Source organism: Ilyonectria robusta (genome assembly GCF_021365365.1).
Source record: "Ilyonectria robusta strain PMI_751 chromosome Unknown BGZ61scaffold_28, whole genome shotgun sequence".
In the NCBI taxonomy this organism is placed as follows: domain Eukaryota; kingdom Fungi; phylum Ascomycota; class Sordariomycetes; order Hypocreales; family Nectriaceae; genus Ilyonectria; species Ilyonectria robusta.
The window spans coordinates 316,336-332,945 of NW_025764462.1; the positions used below are offsets into that span (position 1 = coordinate 316,336).

General features: G+C 51.5%; 7 protein-coding genes across 7 annotated transcripts; 3 read left to right on the plus strand and 4 right to left on the minus strand.

Moving 5' to 3' along the window:
* Window positions 1-350: 350 nt before the first annotated feature.
* On the minus strand, window positions 351-1,379 carry BGZ61DRAFT_498572 (uncharacterized protein; the record flags this gene model as incomplete). Its single annotated transcript, XM_046251290.1, has 1 exon — window positions 351-1,379. The coding sequence occupies one exon, from the start codon at window positions 1,377-1,379 to the stop codon at window positions 351-353; it is 1,029 nt and encodes a 342-aa protein (XP_046097728.1).
* A 1,102-nt stretch (window positions 1,380-2,481) lies between these two features.
* Window positions 2,482-3,660, minus strand: BGZ61DRAFT_538363 (uncharacterized protein; the record flags this gene model as incomplete). Its single annotated transcript, XM_046254642.1, has 2 exons — window positions 2,482-3,347; window positions 3,408-3,660. The coding sequence occupies 2 exons, from the start codon at window positions 3,658-3,660 to the stop codon at window positions 2,482-2,484; spliced, it is 1,119 nt and encodes a 372-aa protein (XP_046097729.1).
* Window positions 3,661-5,852: 2,192 nt separating this feature from the next.
* Window positions 5,853-6,344, plus strand: BGZ61DRAFT_484107 (uncharacterized protein; the record flags this gene model as incomplete). Its single annotated transcript, XM_046249565.1, has 1 exon — window positions 5,853-6,344. The coding sequence occupies one exon, from the start codon at window positions 5,853-5,855 to the stop codon at window positions 6,342-6,344; it is 492 nt and encodes a 163-aa protein (XP_046097730.1).
* Window positions 6,345-8,045: 1,701 nt separating this feature from the next.
* BGZ61DRAFT_538364 (uncharacterized protein) lies at window positions 8,046-8,561 on the plus strand (the record flags this gene model as incomplete). Its single annotated transcript, XM_046254643.1, has 1 exon — window positions 8,046-8,561. The coding sequence occupies one exon, from the start codon at window positions 8,046-8,048 to the stop codon at window positions 8,559-8,561; it is 516 nt and encodes a 171-aa protein (XP_046097731.1).
* A 4,215-nt stretch (window positions 8,562-12,776) lies between these two features.
* Window positions 12,777-13,741, minus strand: BGZ61DRAFT_559017 (uncharacterized protein). The gene is made up of 3 exons (XM_046255744.1): window positions 13,574-13,741; window positions 13,370-13,466; window positions 12,777-13,301 (listed from the first exon to the last, which is right to left on the minus strand). The coding sequence occupies exons 1-3, from the start codon at window positions 13,723-13,725 to the stop codon at window positions 13,053-13,055; spliced, it is 498 nt and encodes a 165-aa protein (XP_046097732.1). The 5' UTR covers window positions 13,726-13,741; the 3' UTR covers window positions 12,777-13,052.
* A 229-nt stretch (window positions 13,742-13,970) lies between these two features.
* Window positions 13,971-15,841, plus strand: BGZ61DRAFT_430696 (fungal-specific transcription factor domain-containing protein). The gene is given in 3 exon segments (XM_046243825.1): window positions 13,971-14,510; window positions 14,526-15,386; window positions 15,450-15,841. The coding sequence occupies 3 exon segments, from the start codon at window positions 13,992-13,994 to the stop codon at window positions 15,474-15,476; spliced, it is 1,407 nt and encodes a 468-aa protein (XP_046097733.1). The 5' UTR covers window positions 13,971-13,991; the 3' UTR covers window positions 15,477-15,841.
* Window positions 15,500-16,357, minus strand: BGZ61DRAFT_484111 (uncharacterized protein; the record flags this gene model as incomplete). Its single annotated transcript, XM_046249566.1, has 1 exon — window positions 15,500-16,357. One exon carries the CDS (start codon window positions 16,355-16,357, stop codon window positions 15,500-15,502), a length of 858 nt encoding a protein of 285 aa, XP_046097734.1.
* Window positions 16,358-16,610: the final 253 nt, after the last annotated feature.

The window sequence follows — 16,610 nt, forward strand, 5'->3', positions numbered from 1 at the left end:
TTGAGCGCGTTGGCTGAAAGCACATAGTCGATTGATATCTCTGTTCCCACATGGTGGACGGCACCTCCTTTCGACGGTATCTCCATCCACACCCAAAAGTAAACCCTAGTCGACACCAAACGCAACAACATAGAGCTTGTGGGGGTCGGAGCAAAGTGAATTCAGAATCCCTTATCATAGTGGCTATAGCCTTCTGATCCGATTTATTCCATTTCTAAACTCCCCGCGGCATCTCCGATGAAAGGTTCTATCGGACCAACATCAACTCCACAGGCGAGTTATACCTGCTCTTTCCATAGGCTTGCCCTAGATGGGGGTATTGCTATAACCTAGAAAAACCTCCACTACATTTATAGCTGAACAGCCACAAGCTTCCCCCCCTCAAGAATACCATTCACTGGATTATTCGATCCGCCGTTTGTGGTAATGTAGAGGACATTCTTGTCTTTCCGAGTTCGGCCAAATGCCACGCTTGTAGCTCCTGCAGCGATTGTTTCATTCAAGCCCCCGAGGAAAGTAGTCACCGTTCCATCCCCAGCCACTTTAAATACCGTGTTCACAGGGTTAGCCCCAATGTAGGCTGTTCCGTCCGATGCGAGTGCAAAATCGTCCCCAGGAAATCCCGATGCAATAATCTCAGCAGGTCCACTGGCCGATACTTTTAGTTGGCCAGTGGCCGTGGTCTTAAGAGACAATGGAATGCGGCAGAAGAGCTGACGGAAAATATTGGTGTAATAGAGGGATTGATCTTCATCCCGAAACCTAATACCATTGACACCAGCAGGCACACCATCTGTCGGAGGCGGTCTCATGGTTTCATCTGAAAGCACAACGGTATAGTTGAGCGTGGTAGGGTCGAGATGGTAGACAACACCCCCGACGGTATCGGATAAAAGAAGAGTTGCATTCGCCTTATAGGCACTGCTCTTCTTCTTTCCTTGGGTTGGGAGCGCAGTTATACCGTTAAGCAATCCGGCCTCAGGTATATCGACAAGTTTCGCGAGGATTGGGTCCCCGGATCGGAGATCCATCTGCCAGACGGAATAACTACCCGGTACCGGAACACTGGTCAAGTTGCCAGTGCCAACAGCGAAGACATCGGGCATTATCTCCGCAATACCGAAAAGAGATGTCACACCCGGAAAGGTGGCGAGTTCAACGGGCGCTTTAACTGAGAGAGGGTTGGATTGAAAAACGACTGGCGGCCCAAGACCTGTGGTGAGAATTTGGCCATTCGATCGCACAGCAATGTTCTCCATGCCAGAGCCCACATCAAGCTGATAGAGCGTTTGAGGCGATAGTTGTTTGGTAGACTTGGGTGAGGCAAGTGCGCATCCACTCGTGGCAAGAGCTGCCATCTGCCACAGAAAGATCTTCATAATGGTGGTAGTAGAAAGTGAACGAAGTAGTCAATGTGGTAGTGTGTATGAAATGATGTTGCGTAAGGAAAGGTGTGAAGAAGGTCGATGGAAGCTTGAGAGGCGACGGCTTTATACATGTATGCTTGGCCAACATAGACTCTGTAGTTGCTATTTGGGATTGTTACAGGGTTACCGATCAACCACAATGATAAATGACCACTCAGGCTGTCCAGAAAAGGCACAGCTCTTCGTCTCCGTCTGGGCATTGAGGCTATGTCGCTCGCAGGCCTTCAGAATACGGACTTAAGCCTTCTAATATCCGAGATCAAGTTCATCACCTTATCGATGGTTGAAGTGTCGTGGGCAGGAATTAGGGCAAAGAGTAATAGAGCTGGCGGCTTGGCACAGATTTGTCAGTCACTTCACCGACCATTAAACAGTCCACCTTGGTGAACAAATGCAATGAACTATGGAGTTGCTTGTTATAGCCCCTGCTTCTTGGAGTTTTAGGTTCCCAAGTCCCCTGCCTTCCACCGCACCCTAGCAAAGTCAAATCGCATTGCAAGTCTTATGTCCGGCCTTAACGCCATGGCTTCTTTAATCAACAGGGCAAGAATATACTATGGCAGTTTTCCTATGAACAACGTGATCCGCACCTTTTCTTGATCTTCTGATACAGCACTGAATCGTACAGCCATGCCCCTTCAATTGACTTAAACTACACCATACACATAATCGGATCCCCAGCTCATTTTGCATTTCGATGAGCCAATCCGGCCTATTTCTGCGGACCCATACTCCATAGTGACGACCGGGGAGCCCTGGGTATTTTCTGTTCAACCGTTTCCCCCCATTTCTCCTTGTCAGTCATGTGAGGGAAGAGGACAAAGGCGAGCTGGTCCCGAGAGCGCAGTGAATACATTGAAGAAAACGACTGATTGGGGCATCACTAACATTAAGGACACCTATGTCCCATGGTGGTGGTAATATTAATGCAAAGAAAATGTAGTTATCGTAACTCGACAGCATATGAGAGAACGGTCTGCCCTCGCCTGCCAGCCCCACGCCCACTATTCAGTCACGCCGAAGTTTTGTCGCCATTCTCTGCTGTAGTAGCCGCTTAAGCAGCCTCATAAGCCCCATTGTTACCCTGTCCATAACCCTGGTTCTGGTTGTTCCACTGGGCGGGCGGGGATGCGGGCTGATGAACCGGAGAGTGTGCGGGATACTGAGCAGCTGGATACACTGGAGAGAGCATGGAATGCGTAGGTGCGTACGAAAGTGTATGGGTAGATGGGTACGGACCCTTGTGGTCTTGCTGGTATTGTCCAGCAGCAGGAGGAGCAGAAGGCGATGGAGCGGCGGCTTGCTGGATATGGATTTGGGTGCTTTGGGTACTCTGCTGCTGCATCTTCAGCTCCACAGCAGCAGCTTTGGCCTTGCGCGCACGCTTCTTGCGCTTCATCATGAATCCAAAGCCGCCGAGGGCTGAGATGGCACTGAGGATGGAGCCGACGGTGATGCCTGCAATACTGCTGGTGGACAACCCGCCCGAGGATGCTTCCGAAGACGCCGGCCATGTTGCTGACGATGGCGAAGCAGTGTCGGATGCGTCGCTGGTTTTGAGGGCAATTGTAGTGACACCACCAACTGCGTCGGTAGAAGCAGCATCAGTCGCAGCAGCCTCAGTTGTTGCAGCGTTCGTAGCAGCGGCTCCAGTCACGGTAACCTCGTTGACCACGGTCTCGGTCTCTGCCTCTTGAGTCGACGCAAGTTCAGTCGATTCGGCCACAGTCGAAGACTCAACTTTAGTTGACGATGAAGACGAGTCATCGCTTGAAGTAATATTGAAGGATGTGTTGCGGATAGCCCATGCGGTAGACCCGGACTCGTATAGGGCGAGAAAGGCCACAGCAATGTCGCCACTGTTGTCGGTCAACCAGTCTGCGGTAACAGTCCAGGAGACTGCTGTGGACGAGGAGTCCGCTGTGTCCCTCCGTTAGCCTGCTTGTCTCCATTGATGCCAGGGTTCTTGAATTCTCTTACACAGAAGCGAAATGCTATTTGTGTTATCACCATCTGTATTTTCCTGCCACAGGAGGAGTCCGACTTTGTCAAAGGCTGTAGTCCATTCGATCGTAATCTTTTCTCCGGTCGTGTAGACGGTATTGTCGGTGAAGCCGGAGTCTTCGGTGACGGTGTCGATGCTGGTAAATTCGCTGTTGCCGGTGACGTCGTCGGCGAAGACGCTCCTGACAATAGTGGCGAGGAGGCTAGAGAGGAGCACTTGACGATACATGGTGAGGATCAGAACGGGCAAACTGCCGTGTTTGACCAAGTTGGCGGGGTCTGTGAGAAGCGAAGGACTAAACTTGAGCTGGAGACGATCGAGTCTTTCTTGTAACGGGAGACTATCGCCTTTTCAAGATCTCTCGCGTGCCCGTCGAGTAAAGTAGGGCTACGACGATGGCAGGGGTATAGTACCTGATACCTGTATATCACGCCGATTGTAACAGCCTTGGGCACAGTTCTCACGAGTAAAGCTTCAAGAACTACTCTAGCATCTTGATCGCATGCTGTTTATCCTGGAAGGACTCACGCACATGCTCTTCTGGTCAACGGTGGAGATGAGCGGGTCGAGAGGCGTCTGTGTCCAGGGCAGAAAGGGCTGCAACGCCGCATTCCGAGCAGCCTTGACGCTTGTTCGGAGGATTTAGCATCCATATGTGGATGACATTTCACCAGCAGGCTGTCGCAAAGCACACTAGAACAAGGCGTCCCGCAATTTCCACATTTCAGCTCCGTGCAGACCCGCACGCGAGATGGAGGCCGGGATGTAACTCCTGCAAGGCACAGATAGGGCTTCGTTGGGCAGGTAGGATATAGTCCAGCAACACGGCTTTCAGCTCATAATCGAGGCTAGCCCAACGATCGCGGCTTTCTTATGCGGTGCTTTATGTTTGGACAATGCCTTGGATGTTCTACATTGACACGAGAAGGGATTAAATATGTTCTTGATTGGTGACGATGAATGTCCTCTTATCTACGCTAGAACTGTAAATTATTGGTGGAGAACTGATTCTACTCGCAATGGAACATGTACCAGAGCCTCATTGCGTGATATTTTTGCGGCCGTTTCGCTGCATCCAGAACGCCTTGTCATTTTAAATCTCCTCCACCATCAAATCAGCCGCCCGTTCTCTCCACCATACTACAAGGGGTCCCCAGATTCCGCCTTGTGCATACAATCGGCGTCCCCACCCAGTAATAACGGAAGTAAGGAGGAAATAGCTCCAGCCAAAGAACACCCGCTGCCAAAACGACGGGGACTTGAAACTTGCAAAGGGCTGACGGGTCAGGGGGCGGGTGAAGGATCTGGGTCCCAGACATGGTTGCTGGACAGTTTTTCCCAATCTGGCTACCACTGTGGCATGTTACCATTGCAATGGAGCACCGCCACGCGTACTGTGATCTTCGCAACCGTTTGACCGGCCTAAACTGCGGATCCTCTTGAGCCTGGTCTCATGAGTCTGGGCTGGAGACCCGGTACGCCGTGTGCTGTCTCTCTCATGGCCGTCTGCCTTGAACAATCGTTCCCATGCAACTCGGCAACACTAGCCAAGGTATTTGGGACCCCCAGGGGGCGATAAAAACGGCTGTGCTTAATAGCTTTGCGCTCAATCGCGCTTGAGGGGAGTTTGTTGGACAATTTGTGTTTGATCACGGCAACCACTTCGCCTTCAGTCTCTTTGTTGTATGAGCATCAATCCACTGATACACTGTTCAGGATGAATCAATCAAGATTCTTGAGCAAGGTACTGAGATGTCGGTTTTCAGCCCCATTGGCTCTGCTCTTTGAACTTATTTCATCGTGATCTGCGTGATCTGAGGGCCTTAAATCGATCAATTTGGACAAGGCCAGGAACCTCCAAAAGCTGAAATATCACCTGTATCATGCCGACTCGAAAAAATCAGAGACAAGTAGTAATGCTATATCGTAGCGATGGCCCTATGATGTCTTAATCTCATCCAACATGCACGAGCGCATTGCTACAAGCTAATCTTTCACCAAATAGACGCAGTATCTAGTATAGAGTGAGGCTCGCCTTTCACATGCTATGAGCTCACTTGACTGCCTAAACAACTTGCATTACCGTTTAGAACGATAACATTGTTCTAGAATTACCCTCATTTGTCCCTAAACGGCTCCATTGTTGCTTTGTTCTGTGTCACTGTTCTCGCTTGTTCCTTTGTACTTACTCTAGAAACGGTTAACCACAAAGAATACTGGAAACAGAGATTAGCATAAAATATTGTTCCCCAACAAAGCGATCAGCTAATTTTGAAATATATAAATCTCGCATGTCTGTCCAAAGTTTAGAGACAATGTTCAATCATTCAACCCGCACATCGCAACCATAATCAACCGACGGGGACATTAAAAAACCAGTCCTTACCAAGACCACCAACACAACACAACACAAAACTTCAATGTTTTCCCATCTCCGTAAGTCAGGCAAAAAGTCGCATTACATGGAGCCAGTACATTGCACGAAAGAAGCCGGGTGGCTCGTGACATATTACAAATGGACCCGCGCGATCCACTTCATCAGCGTCAAGAGCCCCGGAGGACAGGTCTTCATTGTTTTGGTGAGAGAGTGGTGCGATGATATCCGTGTCACGGTATCACCAGACGGCAAGGTCGTTACAATCAACGATAAGGATCTCGCTGGAGAGTTGCCCCCGCCTTGTGACGAGAAGCAGATCGTTCAGTGTCCACAAGGGACGAGCCCCAACGGGCATGTCACGATGAGAACTACAGGTGGCATATGGTGGATGTGTTCGTTCTCTGTTGATGAGGAGAACTCGATTGAGTGTGCATTGTATCCTAAAGAAGGATCCGACACGCTTACTGCTGTCCCTAATTTTACCTCGTCAGGCACTACACCATGCGCAGATTGTGCTCCCTGCACTGAGTCATAGGGTCATGGTTTTCGAGATCTGGAGGAGTTCTCTATATCGGGAGGAGGATTCCATATCGGGCGGAGTTTATAATATCTGAAGACATCTCTGCTGAATAAAATAAAATCTCATGTAACATTTTAAACGTAGAAGGCTAGTGATTGCTAAATGTACCAAAATAGAATAGTTATATTCTACCCTCATATCTTAGAGGGTTCATCTTAGTAAAGTGAATGTGAACTGTCTTGTCTAACTTTCACGCGTTTAATAATAGACGTACGCTGTATCCTTATTTGCTTTACCGCACTCCATTACAGCGGATTAACCTTTGACGGCCGTGCCTGTGTAGCTGTTCATTTTCTTGTTTAACCAGGGATGTTCTTGCCTGCTCTGTGTTGTTCACCGCCCTAACTACCACAATGATGGCTGTTGTAAAGCGGAAACTTATGTTTTAGTGCTCTGGAGTGGGTGTTCCTGTGAGACTGTAGACGAAAATGCCTGTAACAAAAAAGGCAAATGGCACAGAAACCCAGAGCACGGAACAAGGTTGTGATTATTATGGTACACTGACGAATGGACTGCTTGTTTGCAATGCATAAAAGCTCATATTTTCTACCAAGTTCTCAACCTTCATTCTACAACGAGTCTACACCCTAACCACTACGACCAAACCACCAAGAACCAAGAACTTACGAAAAGAAGCTCTAGAAAATCACATCGTTTTCCGAAGCGATGCCGTCCAGCGACAAAAGCAATGAGGGTGGAGACCAGTCAGATGGCACTGTTGTGCTATTCACGGCGGAGGACTTGACCGAATACACCAACGCAGACGAGAACTTCTGGTCTGTGTCTTCTACCGGCCCTCAAGAGTTGACAATAACCGGCTGTGGAGGACGTCAGTTCAGAGTGTGCTACCCAAGCGAATGGGGACAACTTGACATTGAGAGTACTGACTGGTCACCCAGCAGGCTTACAATCGTCGCCCCTGAATTCGCTCGAGCTTGTCACGCGGGTTATCGCGAGTCGTGGTTTGGTAAAAGAATAAATTGGCATCAGACCGCTAGCGGAAACCGGCTAGTTTCTGTGACACTGGGGGGTGATATATGGGGGTTTAATGTCGTTTTCGATGAGGATGAATCGATGTTTTTCACGTACCAAACTTTGGGCCGTACGCATACTTTCAACGCGTCTTACGTTTAAGTCTAGCTTATCACTTGTTTATTAGTATTAGAGCAACGTGGCGGATTTTCTGGTGGTCGATTCATGGCTTGCTTTCGACTGGGAACTGGGAACTACAAGTCGGTACACGTATTAACACCTGGTTGAGGTAGTAGGAGATGGGTATGGAATGTAATACACACAAAATAGATAATCAACCATTGAAATCTGCGATAAGTGCCTCGTGATGTGTTTCTCATTTGTCGGTTCGACGTTTATATGCTCTGTTCTGAAAACATGGGCTCGGTCTGCTGTTCTGGTCTCATCTGTGTGCGTTTCTGCATCCTGAACTTCAGCTTAACATGAGCAAGTGAACAATAGCGAGGATCGCTGCAACAGTAACTCGTGGAGCATGTCCCATGGAATGTGTTCTTCGAAGCATAAAGCCTTGGAGTTGCGGATTGAAACCTCAACCTCCTTTCCATCCTATACCTTCTGCTACCTTCGTAAGACTATTCTATTTTCACCAACGTAACCTTTCTGCAGCCAAAATTCTCTACCGCCATGGCTGATAACGGAAACGACGGAAACAACAAAAACAACAGACAAGGGCGTCAAGATGGCGCTGTCTGCAGCTGGCTGGTCGATTTCGCCAACTTGACGGACCACAACGGTAGGCACAAGGTGATGATCCATTCCAGCACAGGCTACCTGTTTTCCATCCTCTGCCCGGCAAACTGGGGCCGCCGGCTCGTCACCAACACAGCGCTAAACCCCAGCCAGATCATCATCAGCCCAGGCGAGGACGGTCCTCGTGCGGAAGACCACCAATACGCCTTCAAGTTGACAATGCTACCGCCCGAGGATATTTGTATCCACATCGATGCGGGGGCCCCGATCACGAGTATTGGAGTTGCCGACGGCCCCGGCGACTTGGTGCTGTTGTCCTTCCACTCTCGCACTGCACCGTTGGAGACCTTTAACTTGGTCATGGGTGAGCCTGGGAATCAGGTGATGGCTTTGTGGTTTTGTGGCGGCCGCAACATTGTGGAATACATGGTCGAGGGTGACAAACTCTGAGATGGTTGGGAACGGTTCAATGTGAGAGTGCATTGGGCGAGGCTGGCCTACGAGACATACGCTGGACTTTAGAATAGGGTATTTAGTGAGGGTAGTGAGGTTGTAGAAGAATAAGTCCCATGTTGGCCAAATGAAGACGGGTTAAACCGCGAAATTGTGGCAAGCTGAGTGATTGTTTCTCCATGTCAAGGCATGTCATATGACTTTTTCTTTTTTTCCCAGAGCATTGATCAATCGAATAATGCCGCGGCATGGAACCCGATAGGAGCGCTCGTAATTGATACCTCGACTGGGGTAAAGCTGGTAAATTATTTGTCTGGAATTAGAGAGCTCGCTGGGTGTCAGCGTCGAGTTCGGTGTGAGTCACGCTAAGAAAACTCTCGTATCGGGCTGGGATGTAATATTCCCGACATCAATTGGACGGACGCGGACAACGCACGAGCAGCGATTGACGAGGGGGAAATTGAGCTGAAAAGGTGGTGTTCGGATCCCGAAAGGCCGGTGCCAGTTGAAGGTGAAGAACCGAGCACAGATGGCCGAATGCATCATCCATGGCAAGGTTTCGGACGTCGAAAACGATATGGTATTGTCCGGACCGAGAAGTGGAACGACGTGCAAAGCGGAGATAGATGCTGGATAAGTTACTGGGAGAGCGGTGCAATCTCCGCGGACAATACGGAGGGAAACCCGGAGTTTCGGATGCGGATTGATTGAGATGGCTGGCACATGACGCAAAAGCCGAAAGCGCGGGGTACGACAAGGGTGTGTGATTCATTCATTCAGCAAGGGGTTCAGGTACTACGTAGCACTACGTAGTACGGCAGATGGCTGGTGTTGCAGCGTTGCAAGTACTTGCAGTGGTTGTACCAATGAACGGGCGAGTGATTGCCATGACGGAACATTGACGTTTGGTCTCTCGGGCTCCGTGACGAAGCCGTCTCACCGCCAAGCCGGAAGCGGATGCCGCGATGAGTCCGTAGAGGAGGAGAGGCGAGAGATGCATCACAACAACAAAACAGAAGTACCAAACGGGATCACGTAGGATGGGAGCTTGGGATTATTCGTAAAGAAATTATTCGCATAGAAAAGAAATTCATTCATTAAGTCATTGGCCGCATCGCTGCTAGCCTGGTATCGATAAACAAAGATATGCTGCTGTCCCTATCGTCATGATTCATGCGCGTACGCACTGTCCATCCGTCCTCGTGGGTGTGTCCCTGCAACAGGGTAGACGCGCCCCCACAGTGTGACGTCAGTGGTTGTCGCACCGTCTGTGTTTCCTCCGATTGAGGCCATCGCCAATCGCCCATTCCCAGTCGTTCGTCCATTTCCCGTTTGTGATGATGTTGAGAAAAACGGCCAAAACGGCATTTGTTCCATGCTCCATGCTCCCATGCTCCAGGTCTTGATGCCGCGATATGCGCCCGGCCATGTTTCAGGCGATAAAGACGTGCCCTGTGCCCAGTCCCAGCGCCTTGCTCAGCGCCCAAGATCCACTCCGAATGGGCCGCCGTGGAGTGTGAGGCGTCAATTCATCCCTGCCCGACCGACGAGTGTTGTTGATATGTGACGGGTCATGAATGATATGACGAATGATATGATGCGTCTAGTGTAGTAGCTGTGGTGGTGCGTCCGTAGATGTCGTTTGTAGTGTAGCCAGTCGTCGTCAAGTGAACCATGGGGGCTCAATCGGCGAGCTGTCGTCGGGGCGCCGTGTATGCGTTCTTGACGATTTGCGTGATGCGCTGCGGCTGGGGGAAGACGGGCGTGTGAAGCAGGGCCGAGGCGAAATGGAAGAGCTGGAGGAAGATGAGGACGAGGGGAAAGACGAACATGATGGCGGTTGGAGGGAGGGAGATTGGGTTGGGTGGTAGTTCAATTGGAGAGATAGAGATGATGATGGTTGCAAATTGATGGTCGAAATGGAGGATGGACTCAATTGATAAAGGCGGTCGTCAACAAGTTATAAAGTTATCCTGCACATTCACATTCTGCACCTCCACCAGCACCCCCGCTACGACGTCACATTGCTCGATAATCAACCCGGCCCCGTTCGCAGTCACAGCTCTTACGTCCGAATGTCCGGGTGGTGGTGGTCTGAGCTGCTGCAAGCTACAAGGTGCAAGGTGCAAGCTGCCCAAGGCCCGGCTGCTATTCCCTTGTGCTTAGTCGGCACTCGTCACATTTGTCACTTCTGATGTAATAATGCACGCCCGGATGTCGCGGGACAAGACCAACAAGTCACTTCCCTAGGTACCTACTTATCCAGTGGGGATGGTCCAGAGAAGGGGGGGGGGGGGGTTGGAGACAGACTAGCCAATCTCAGGATCTACGGCGAGCCAGCGACGAGCAAGGGCGAACTTTAGGGCTGCATTAGAGCTAGCTGCTTGCCGAGCTGTCATTGGGCGTCCGGATGCGCCGGAGTTTGCGTACCATTTTTTTTTCTCTTTTGTTTTTCTTCTGATATCAAAGGCCCTATCTCGGCATCGGACCGCCAGCCACGCATCGAGATCTCCAGTCACACGGCCAAGCACGCGCGATATATTATTCGCTTGGCCGGCCCGTTGACCGCTCAGCCGTATATCCTGAGTCGTGGATCCCTTGTTCGTCTGTCTGTCTGCCCTTGTCAGTCAGCCGCTGCCCTTGTCGTGTCCCCGCCGGCTCGTCTCTGTCTCTGGTCCACCTGACCAATCCTCTCTGTCAGCTCTCTCGTCTTTCTAATCCATAACTTATCTCCTACCAACCACCATCCAGCATTCACCGCAAAACACTCGTCGGCGATGGATAGCTAGCTTTCAAATCATCCTTGAAAATTGCAGCACCGTCAAACCCTTTCAATTCATATCCCTCCACATCCCAGCCTTCCACCCCCAGCACCCTCGTCACGTCCGCCTTTACGTCCGCCTTCACATCCGCCTTCAATACCTCCACGTCCTCGTACTCGTGTAATGCCAGCACTTGTCAATCACATCGCCAAGATATCGCGGCTCAATGCGGGGCGGCATTTCCGTCCTTTCCCACATCTGATCCACCTCCGTAACCGATAGCTCCAACCCATCTCCCAGGACCAATGTCGTCATCAATTGATACACGGATGTCCCTTAGGAACATGTCAGAATCCACTGCTGACCGTGCATATTTGCCGCCTCCACCCACTTGCATTATTTGGGAAGCGACAAGGATACTGGCCCAAGTGGAAGAATGCCGAGACGAATCCCACCATGCACACAGACAACGATGGCGCGGATAGCCAATAGTTCAACATGTCAAACGACCATAGGATGACCTCGTGTGAATGCGCAAATTCCATCCTTGAGAGTAGATGCACGCTTCACTGGTAGATGAGTGGGAGATACATCGGTCCCGGGCGGCAAGCAATCGAGTCTGGCGGCCCTGTGGTGACCGACAAAATATTCCAAAGCAAGACCCCAAGGTTTCTGACACAAAGGAAACGCTGACCATGCATCACGTCCAATGCACCCAAAATAGAGTTGAACATCGTTTGACGCTTGCTTGGGCGTGCCTGAAGTCAGACGAGCTAGAGCGGACGAGGATTGGATCATGCCGACCACCCCCACCCAGAATGGTAACTGACCTTCCGAACCCAGTATTCGAAGTGTCAAAAGCATCCGCGCGTTGATCCCAGTCGTCTTCGTAGGTAACCGGGACCATAATGACCGTCGTCAATAGGAAGTGGCGAGAACTCTCGCTCGACAAGAGGATCCTCCTCCTCACTGACACGGCTCGAGGGCGACCGAGCATCTGTTCTCCAAAGGAATCTGATAGTCGCGCGTGGAGACTTCGTGCAGGCCACGAGTTACAGGCGTTAGGTTCTGATTAAAGTTAGGAAAGGCAGAGAGGATAGTGGAGGAGTACCGCATACTAAAGAACACGGTGGGCATGCTCGAATGGCGATCTTCGCAGATGCTATTAGACTATCCATGTGTCCCACAATAATAGGATGATCACGAGGCAGGAGCTAGTATCAGTTGCCCACGACGGGGTTTGAAACACCTTCATCTCTGTAGGTATGGTACGACTTAAGATGCCCTATCAATTGGACGTGTTCTCGTCCACTGTTTCAAGCATCCATTCATACTCGGTCTGTCGAGTTGATCTTCCAGAAAGACAGCATTGTCTCAAAGAAATTATAATTTTTAATAATAGCTATTATTGGTATTATTATTTAATCTGATTCTCTTTTACTCCGTACTGGTCATCTTGAATGTCTCTGACGTCTAGGGTAAAAGCTGTGTATGTCTGGCTGTGGATGGCTCGCCCTCGCCTCTACCAAGCCAGATGAAACCTTACTTCTCTGAGCCACATTTTCCAAAACCAAGACCAGCTCTACAGCTGACTCGCACTTACTCTCTAAATAGGCATATCCTGACCCGGGTCGGCATCACTCCGAGTCCCCTCCTTAATATCTCAAGGTTAGAAAACGGGTGATAAACTTGGAAATAAATGACATCTACTTTCCCTAGAGCCAGATCAACGGTCTGAGTTGGTGGATTCGCCCGAGCGAATTTCACTTCCTGTGGATGAGGTTTCCGAGTTGCCGGCCGATGCCGCCGAGGTGGAAGCAGATACTACTGAGGACTTGGAGTCATTGGTGGCGGTAGAGGTAGCATCTCCCAATGGAGTGGAGGAAATGGTCAGTGTGATGCCACACGCTGCTTCTGCGTCGAACGCAAGGCAAGTGTCTGGTCTTGCATCCCAAGCTCTGCCGCTAGATGGAATCTGGAAACGCAAAGATACTTCATCAGCTGCAATTCGGCCCCGTCCGCACTTGAGAAAAGGGAACTTACCGGGCATGACCGAACGAGCACACTTATCTCTCGCGGTACTTCTGCTGGGTGCATAGGTATGCATGCCGCGACATTTGTGCAGGAACCACACGGGAAGCTGCCGAAGAAGCAGCTATCCCGTCAGAATAGATGTGTCAGTGTCTCGCTCTCATTTTCAGATACCTAAGAAGGATGGCGTGTAGGCGGAATCATTTCACTACTCACATCGCAATCCGCGTTACGGTTTTGCTCCTCCTGGTCGTAGGTGGCGCCGCAAAAATATAGCAGAACATCAATGTTAACAGGTGAAGTAAGCTGTACTGAAGGCCGAGGACAGGATGATTGTGGTGCTTCCTATTCACATTGAATAAAGCCATTTTGACTGGATTGATGGGCTCTACAGGCCAGTTCACGGATCGTATGAGTCTCGGCCAGCCCCATGGAGTACATCAGATCTTGAACGCGCCATGATGAAGCACGACAGCAGGCTGTTGGCTTTTTAGCATCACCATCGGCACTGTGGTGAGGACGTACAGGGGATAGCGCCACCGTCATCGCCGGATAAACTCCCTATCCGCCTGTACTCAGATGACTTGATCCGATCGCATCAACGCCCCCATCATGACAACCTCACATCTCTTCAATGCCGAAACCGCCACAACCAGCTCCAGCGTCTAAGCCAACCGCCCTTCCCAACTCTGCGTCCTCCCGCGGGAGTGGCGCGTCCACTCCCCCCTCCGCCGCCAGATCCGTCAAGAACCGCACCGGCTGCGAGCAATGCAAGCGCCGCAAGGTCAAGTGCGACGAGAAGCGCCCGACGTGCGCGCGCTGCGAAGCCCGTGGCGAGACGTGCACGGGGAACTTCCAATGCGATCAGTGGCAGATTGAGAGGCCGTGGATCGTCGGCCTCGGCGCCGCGGCGTCCGGTCTGGAAAACGATGCGTTGCGGTATTGGTACGATTCGGCTTGCTTGACCATGGCCATGTTTCCGCCGCCTGTCAATTCGCTGTCGTATCCTCTTGTGTCTCTGCTGCGCCGCTCAAAGGCCCTGCGTCATGTCGTACAGTGCGTTGCTGTCGCGCATCGTCATGACTTCGCCGTGACGAGTCTCTCCCACGCCTTGCAGGAGCGCAACTTGGCCATCGTCTCGCTGCAGGGCGAGGTGGCGCGCGTATAGCACTCGCGTAACCAGCAGATGCTTTTGCGCACAGTCATTCTGTCGTCGCTGATCTTGTGCGTCTCATCTGCTTGGCTGGATCCCACGGGCAAAGAGTTTGGCATCGAGTTTCTGTTCGGCGTCAAGGGCATCATCCATCTGCTCACCGACACGGCGCCCACTGATCCATTTGCATTTTACGTCATGGGACTATTTCTCTACCTCGAGGTGTTTTCTTCATATTTAGTTCCTGCTACTCTGCAGAGACGGCCTAGCGACCGCATCGTCACGGCACTCAGCCAACCGCCCTTCAACACACTTGTGCATCCGGTAACTGGCATCGCAACTACCCTGTGTCCCATCCTCACCGACATAGGGCACTATTACCGGCGCGTTGCAGAGACTAAGCAGCCGTGCATCGAACGTGACCGCGAACTGCGTCGCCGGCTGTGGGAGTGGGAGCCTCCAGAGGGCTCGTCTCAGCTGGCACAGCTGGTGCAGCTTGCTGAAGGCTACAGGACCATTGGTGACATTATGCTGTACCAAGCACGAGGTGTTGTGGCCAAGCTTGACGCCATCGACTCGCGGATGCTGCTGGAAAGAGTCTCCACCGTCATGGAAACCATCCGACACATTCCGAAGCAAGATGCCCTACTCAATTGGGTGGGCCCGTTGCTGATGATTGCTGGCTCCGAGCTACCGGCCGACCGCTGCCATGACCGGCGCTTGGTGGAGATATCGAGCTCGCGTCTCGTGAGTTTTACCAAGGTTCCGACCTATGCCCGGAGCTTCGAGCTCATCAAGCAAGTCTGGGAGCTGCATGACAACGGCGTTCTTATAACCTGGCTCGAGCTCATGGTTGAGAGCGGCCTTTCACTAGCTGTAGGATAACAATCTGTGCCGTGTATAATTCTTGTCTGCCTAATGTGTTGATAATCCTACCAGGTTTATAATTCCATTTACAGTGTCTAACTGATGACATTTACCAAACCCCCTCATTTCCAATTCTTGGAAGGTGCCGTCAGTCGCTGCACGGGATTCGTTTCCGTCTCCTCCTCCATGTCCTTCATCCCAGTCCATTCGCTTCCGACCTTGAATTGGCGAAGGTCGTCGTAGTGACGGCCAATCATGTAGGGCAGATACGCCGCGCCGCAGCCAAGATCATGCTCCTCAATCACGGTGTAGTCGGCGCGCCCTGAGACGTACTCCATCTCGCTGACGGTCAGAATTGGAATGCTGTGCATAGGATCGGAGGCCGTGCCGCGAACCACTAATCGCCCGTGGCCTGCTGAGCGGCGAGTGTCGTGCTCGGCCACAGTCAAGACATTGACCTTGGGCTCCCACTGAAGGCCCTTGCCCATGGAATGAGGGTATGCCTTAATTTCATAGGCCGTGTTCTCGCGGGTCCGCGCTGGCAGATCATCGCCAAACTCGCCCTGCAGCTCGATCAAGCGAACCCCATTGCGTTCAGCGTACGCATAGCGGTAGTTGCCCGACCGCCATATCCGACAAATGCCCGTCTTTTTCACTTCGCCCCAGACCTCACGGCCCCAGGTAACGGGCGTGTCGCCGCTGATGAGTAGCTCGAGCATGTGCGTGCCCCTGCGGCCGCGGAACTTGACGTCGATGGAGACCATCACGCAGTCAAACTCGCCGCAGAGCCGGCTCTCAAAGGTTCCTAGGCTGATGTGGCCCCTGGGCTCGTCGCCGGGCTCGAAGCCGGGGGGGAGGACGCTCTGGATGAACTCGGGCGTCGTGGTGAAGTCCAAGGTGATGAGTTCTTGGGAGAAGGAGGGCTTGGAGGAGAGCTCCTCCCAGGCGCGGACTTCGTCAGGGGTGGCGACAAACGACATTTTGGTGAATCGCCAGATAATATGACAGAATACGTGTTGTAAGAGAGAGTTGAGGGAGGAAGAAACTGTGGTGTGGCTGGCTGGTAGTAGATCGAGACCATGCTACGATGGCTGTCCTTTATGGACGCCACGGCTCAACGACTCAACACCAGTCCCTCTTGCCAAGTAACGCAGATATCGAACAATCCATGACATGACCTACCAAGTACTCAACCACCGCCATTGTGGAGAATTCTAGCCATGTCGGCCGAAC